This window comes from Vanacampus margaritifer, chromosome 20 (genome assembly GCF_051991255.1).
Source record: "Vanacampus margaritifer isolate UIUO_Vmar chromosome 20, RoL_Vmar_1.0, whole genome shotgun sequence".
Taxonomy (NCBI): Eukaryota; Metazoa; Chordata; class Actinopteri; order Syngnathiformes; family Syngnathidae; genus Vanacampus; species Vanacampus margaritifer.
The window spans coordinates 1,632,501-1,640,000 of record NC_135451.1 but is presented as its reverse complement, the minus strand read 5'-3'; the positions used below and the strand labels follow the sequence as shown (position 1 = coordinate 1,640,000).

Here is a 7,500-nt window from a genome sequence, read left to right as displayed (position 1 = left end):
TATGTATGTATGTATATTTATGTATATGTATGTATATATATATATATATATATATATGTATGTATGTATATATATGTATCTATTTTTAATTATTATTAATTTTATGCTTCTTTTCTTTTTAGTCACTTTGTCCAACATCACTCAATTGGTCCTGAGTCACAACAAGCTCACAGGTAAGCCATCTATAAAATAAAACTTTTTTTTCTTTTTTTTATAGTGTTTTTTGTAAATGCAACCCGTTATTCCTCGGTCCCGTCACCTCAGCACATACACTATTAATAGATTTGTCAAGTCAAATTGACGGTACGCTGTCATAAGTGCAGTGTAAAAAGGCCTTAATGCTGTACTGGTCTTGTCGAGATGCTGGCAGAAGTGGGCAGTCAGCCTGGAGTGACAGACTTTCCCTCGCCGATGGATCCCCATTTTAATGACGAAAAAATGGCTAAACGGTGGATGTGATATTTTGTCCATCAGTGTAATCATCACTCACCGGGTCAAGTTAGGGCAACTAATTTCAATTATTACACTCCATTAGAAAATCAGCATAATCGTTTAAAAAAAATAAAAAAAAATTGTTGTTTAAATTGATACATTTGCATTTTTTTATTTTAAAATAACTAATTTAAAAAAAAATCATCCAAACTTGCATAATTTTAGTGTTTCAAAGAATTGTATTTGTGTTAATATTTTTATTTGCTTTTTATGTTTAAACATTTTCTTGTTTTGTATCAAAAAATAATCGCACATGATGCACTCCAACTTCATGTTTTTGCCAACATAAATAAATGAATAAATGGATAAATGACTAAATGAATCAAAATACGGTATTATTATAAGTTCTGTTTAGTCCAAAAGGAACTTACATAATTATAGTGTTTCAGTTTTTTTTTTTTTATCGTTTATATATATATTTTAAATGCTTTAATCCTCGGAAGTGCTAGTGCTGCTCATGGGAGGCTGACAAGTTTGCCAAAGGATATGCCAAGTTGCCTAAAGTAACTGGCTGTGGTTGTTGGGGTCCCAACGAGTGAAGCAGAATCCTACAGTCCAAGAGGTTTGCTCATTTTGCTGTCCAAATGAAAAGCACTTCTCTGCCTTAGGTTATGTTTGTGCGCGCAATGCAATACTGGTGTACTTTTATTTTGAAGGCGTGACTTGACTGGCTAATACAGGATTTCTTGCGCTAACATTGTCCAATTTTTGCAGAGCGAATCCCAAGTTTCCTTGACAATGACTCATTATTGTCTTGATTTGTGATTGTGGAATGAGCAGAATGCAAGCACCAAACATAATAGTAGCAGGACAAACAAGAACAAAATTTGGTGTCGGGAAGACATTACAAGGCTAAAAGAGGGTGTTTCAGGTAAACTGTTGATGCTAGTGATTTTTTTAAAAGTAACATTTATTGTAGTTTAGAGCTTTAAAGGATATCCCCTTGAGATGCATCATCTCATTTTCGAGGGGGTCCTTCCAACACACACATAACAGTAATATATAAAAATAGGATAAATATTACTCCACAACATAAGACATTTTAAACAAATACTTATACCAAACACACTCACACCCAATCACTCACTTACTGCCCCACTAAACCTTGCCTCCCAGTTGTCAAATATCTTCCACCATGCATTTGTATATATGATACATACATACTATATACCATAATTTCGTGACCATAAGACGCACTTAAAAGTCTTAAATTTTCTCAAAATCAACGGCACGCCTAATAATGAGGTGAGTTCCAAAATCAAATGTTGTCGTGCGACTTTTGGTAAGCCCTAGTCTCAGACCACGCAAGCGCCGACACATTGTTTATATACAGGAAAGGCGGACCTGGGTGAGGACAGGTAGGTATTATGAGAACGCGAAAGACTCAACTGAAAGACTGCGTGCGGACGCTCAAGACACACCCCTCCAGTAGTGCTGGTGTTGTGCCAAAGTATTTACTCCCGTAAAAATGTTTATCCCCTGCCGCGGGTACAATGCATGTTTTTCAATGAATACATGAAGAACACACTTGTGTTTTTCAGTTTTAGAAACAAGGTTTTGTAACAAGAAAAAAGTATTTATCGCGGCGATACAAAAGAAAAGCAAGCACTCACTCGCATTTTGCTGTGGACTCTAGGAATCCTTCTGACCATACCTTTTAAAAGAAGAGGTTTGGTGATGTTTGTGTTAGAAATGCTTTTAAAGTGATTTGTTACCATACTTGGTGGTATCGTTGGGGTTTAAACTAATAATATAGGAAGTTATAAACACTATTAGGGGTGTCATTTATTTCCATACAAGGTTGAGCTCTGTCTACAACCCCTGCAAATAGTGAGTCCGCTGTACTAGACTTAAAATATTTTCACTTGGTGTATGCCAATTTAGAATTGACTTTCTCCTTCACGTGTTAGAATGAAGGACACGTCTGTGTGACTTACAATCTTCTTGTCTTTTTCTCCTGTTTCCAGTGGTGCCTCCTAACATCTCTGAGCTGAAAAATCTGGAGGTTCTTAACATGTTCAACAACCAAATTGAAGAACTACCAACTCAAATTAGCAGCCTTCAGAAGTTGAAACACCTTAATCTTGGGTATATTACACCTGCATATTTCATACATACGACAGATGCCTCTTTTTATTGTACTATATGTTTCCCTGCCTCATTTGCACCACAATTGTATAGTCATTATTCAGGGATCAATAACCTTCAAAACAACATTAAATACCAAGGTGACATTCAGTTAATGCAATCTTCATTCACACTTTGTGATGTGTCCAATCTACATAAAGTGTGTATCATTACCCAAGTTTAACTTTAAATGGAGACTTTTTTGTCATTCTGATTGAAATGATTCCAATTGAAGATCTGTGGTCACCTGTTTACCTCTGACGTGATCCATTCCGAAATTGAAAACTTTATTTAGCACATATGGTTGACAGAGTGCCCTGCGATTGGCTGGCAACCAGGGTGTACACCGCCTACTGCTCGAAGCCAGCTGGGATAAGCTCCAGCGCCCCCCGTGACCCTTGTGAGGACAAGCGGTTAAGAAAATGGATGGATGGATGGGTTGACAGTGTGGGAAAGAAGCCGAATACCCATTTTGTGTAAACATCGTGGGACGGAGCGACTCCGTCTGCACTTATGCACCCGCTTTGGCGGGGATTTAGGTGCCAATCAAAGCAAAGTGTCAAAACTGCAGATTCAAGAGCTCGTGTTTGGTGATTTGTATCCGTGCACTTAGAAAATATTCCCACGATATGGTTGTGTTTTTTTACAACTATGGATCTCCAATTACATTGTTTACGGATGCAAATGTGCAGTTACGTATATGTGCATTTGGTTTACGGGTACAAATATGCAGTTACATATATGTGCATGTACAGGCACGTGTCATGTTACGGGTATGTGTCACTTTTGCACCTATTTTACCTCCATACGAGACTCCTTGTATGCAGTTTATTTCAGTTAAATAGTTAGGTGTTATGGGCAAATAAATTGCTATTTTGGTATCAAAAGACCTTTTTGTAGTGTTGATTATATTGTTTTGTCGAAGAAAAGCATTATTTAGATATTAGAGCTGCCACAATAGCAAAAAAAAGTAGTGCTCGTTATGCTTGAAATGTATTCTTTTACAAAAAGCTCTTTTTCTCAGTACTTTCTCCAGGAATGCGAATTTTGACAAAACTTAGCTATATTCTAATTCTAATTGGTGCAAAACTAATACAAATATACTTTTGAAATATACACATTTTTCTTTTGGTAGGTTCCATGTTTCATAGCAATAGAACACTATTGTGTGGGCCTTGCAAAATCAGTCAAAATTCAGTAAAACGGGGTTGCTCGAGTGAAAATGGCTGGGAGTGAATGATTTAATAGGAAAAGCAAAGTGTATACATTTAAATTCAACCTTCATTGGACCACAGTAATCCAACATAACAAATTAAATTGTCCTTAATATCGGTAGAACGAAAAAAAAAAATCACACCCATACTTGTGTCAAGAGAAAGAGTCCAAGAGTTGGGAAGGGAATGTGTTGAATAAGTGAATGGGTTGTCGCCTGTGGGAAAGTTACTAGGTTGTGTTTTGGTTCAAACTCCAATCCCAGTATCCAGGTTTCAGGGCCAGATTAGGCTCATGGCTTGCGTCACACCTAGCCTGCATAAAAGCAGGTTCAATTAACTAATTTGCTCCAAAAAACATATAAAGAAGGCTTTGATGCAACCTCTCAACTACAAAGGACGGTTGAAGAAATGGTAGTTATTACACAAACGACCAGCAGGTGGCAGCAGAGCAAACAAGATCAACCAGGGCCATGTTGAAAAAAAGCTATATTTTAATGCTAATTGCTGCAAAACGGAGAAGATAAATAAATAAATACTTAAATCTTTCATTTGGTAGGTTCCATGTTTTTCTAGCAATAGAACACAATATTCTGTGGGCCTTGCAAAATCTGTAAAAATCCAGTAAAACAACGAGTTAATATAACAAAGATTATATTTTCTATATTTAATATTTTTATACAATATTTGAAAAGTGAGACACAGATAATTATAATGCATATTGTGCTATTTAATTTTGGTGTTGAATGTTTGTACATGTGCATACACCGAATAATTAACTCCATTCACTCCCAGCCATTTTCACAGAAGCTATCCCCTTCGCTTTCGGCTGTTTTAATGGATTTTGACTGATTTTGCAAGGCCACAGAATATTGCGTTCATTAGCTATTACAATTGTAAACATGAAACCTACCAAAAGAAAGATTAGAGTCTCTTCATTCATCAGGAAAAAAAAAGTATATTTCTATCTGTTTCCGTTTTGCAGCAATTAGCATTAGAATATAGCTAAATTTCATCATTATTCACAAATATGTTAAAAACAGTGGGGGAAAGAAGTTTTTGCAACATGGCCCTGGCTGATCTCTTATATTCTGCTGCCACCTGCTGGCCGTTTTTGTAATAACTAATAGTTATTATCTCTTTGACTGCCAATCGTTTTCAGAAAAGGGATGCTATGGGTGCAAGCTGATTTAAGCATTTTGACTGATCTTTCAAGGTCCACAGAAAATTTTGTGTTTGGACTATGGAAACACACATACTACCAAATGAAAGATTGAACTCATCTTTCATCAGGAAAAAAAAGTTTGTTTCTACCTGTTTTGTGATAAACACTACTTAACATTTATATTTTTATGCAGGATCGTGAGTGGTCGGCGGCAACAATGAATACACAGAGACTTGATATGCTTTGCTAGAATAACATATACATACATATATCTTTTTTTTTTTTTTAATAGTGGCTGTTCCTCCACCTCGGCCCGACGTCCTCGGAGCGTCCAAGTAAGCAGAGCCAGGCGGTAGTAATTCAATCATAGTGGTGCACTCCCCAGCGACAGTCCAGGTCTCTGACAGGCAGAGGAAATCCAAGTTGTTGGAAAGGAAAAATTCCCTCAAAATAAACGTTTTGTTTTGTCAAAGACCACGCATTTACCAGCGCGATCCTTGTGGGAGCAGCAGGGGTGCATGGCCCTTCCATCCGGCGGTCTCGAGGAAGCTCCTTCAGAAGCTGGAGATTTGGACGCGGAGGGCAGCCCGGCCAAAGCTTTTCGGGTGAACCGACAATCGGTAGCAGCCAGGAGTCGACAGGGTCTAGGATACGCCACAACGGAGTACATCCATGCGTTCGGGAACAAGAAGGAGACGAAGCTTATTCCAGCACCTGTTTTCGTTTCACCAGCTGGCCGCCGCGTTTACCCCTGTGTCGCTGTCAACAGGTTGCCGGTTGACTTTAGGAATAATGATTACCGCTGCCGATGGTACGGAGGGGAATTACTTCTCGCGCATGAAAGTATCAAGCAGATCTAGTTAGTATAATGACTATTTTTGGGCACTAGATGGCAGCAATGACTCTCTTTGGACAAGATTGGGTAGGCGTCAGTTGAAGACGTGAGGCGGAGCTAGAGTGTTGAGGGGAGAATGGCTGAGGAAGCGAATATGGCAACCGGTTGCAAGCAGCTCACGCTTGAGCATTTTCTTCAAAGACGAAAAGCATCGACCAATGCTAAAGAGCACATTGATGATGATGATGATGATGGTGACTCCGAGGTTGACGCCGAAGTTGGAAGCGTTGACGCGGCGGCTATGATCACGTCGTAAAGCCTCACCGGCTAGCGATGCTAACACCGGAAAATGCGGAGCACAACTGAGCACGCTCAGGCGGACGTTCAATCGGACGACGAAGAGTACCCCGAGTCCAATGCATATTTTTCGGAGGAGTGGGCACAGTCTGATCATGGAGAAGACACTGGACTACGATGCCACCATGAATGGAGTGGATAAGATGGATCAGAACATGAACCACCCGGTATAGGAACTGAAGGACATGAGGAAGCCAGACGTAACACCACCGTAACGTCACCGTATCATGATCCTGAGAGTAGACTTGATGGCAACATGGCCAAACACACACTGCAGTATATACTTGCTATTCCCCGGAAAAAAAGGCCGGCAAGAAAGTGTAGCGTCTGCACGCGAAGGGGCAATCGCAGTGAAACTAATCTGTTGTGCAAATCCTGTTGTGTCTCCTTGCACGCAGGGGAGTGTTACACAAAAAGAAAAACTGTAGTTGAAACATCCACACAATTGTAAATAGTACCACAGTTGCACACATTTGTAAATAGTTTGCCAAATTGTTTTGTCAAATTGTTACACTGTTGAATGTAAATAAACGTATTTTGCTATCAAAAAACACTTTTTCATTGTTGGTGGTAGTGTTTTACAGAAGTAAAGCACTGTTTAGGTGTTTGTGGCATCATTCATGGGAAAAAAAGGTGTCAAATTCACTAGAGTGCATGAAATAATATCGTTTCACAAAAAGCTTGATTTCTCCGTATTTTGGTCCAAAACAGAGCATTTGGGTGAAACTAACCATTTTCTATTGTTGATTACTGAAAAACGGAATAAGGTAGAAACAAACTTTTTTTTCTGATGAAAGATGAGAGTTCAATCTTTCATTTGGTAGTATGTGTGTTTCCATAGTCCAAACACAAAATGTTCTGTGGACCTTGAAAGTTCAGTCAAAATGCTTAAATCAGCTGGCACCCACAGCATCCCTTTTCTGAAAACGCTTGGCAGTCAAAGAGTTAAGCACTTCAATTACTGTACATTACAACTTCTCCACACAGTAATACACAATCACTTGATGGCCTATATTCAGAGAAATATCACATGACACACACACACACGCACACAGAACGAACAGCCAGGTAGCGGGTACGCTAGGCTGACACATTCTATTGAATGGACAGGTTAGACTACACTACTGGCTAGGCTAATCCATTGAAACAATGGGAGGAAATTCTGTTAACACCAATTCAATAATTTAATCGCATACTTGGCTCCGTTTCCTCGCTCAGCAGTTCCGGTAGTCGGCACCTACAGCTCGACATTAGTTATATTAGGTTTTAGATTCTTTGGTATTAGTTGGTATTCTAAAGTAAAGCGTGAGAGC

The 7,500-nt window shown here is 38.9% G+C and overlaps 1 protein-coding gene across 1 annotated transcript in view; it reads left to right on the top strand.

Moving 5' to 3' along the window:
* The window catches only part of rsu1 (Ras suppressor protein 1), a 33,437-nt gene that overhangs the window by 14,438 nt on the left and 11,499 nt on the right, over positions 1-7,500 (top strand). The window contains exons 3-4 of the mRNA XM_077554210.1: positions 123-173; positions 2,460-2,580. Coding sequence (XP_077410336.1) covers positions 123-173; positions 2,460-2,580 — 172 coding nt within the window. The remainder of the gene's footprint in view (positions 1-122; positions 174-2,459; positions 2,581-7,500) is intronic.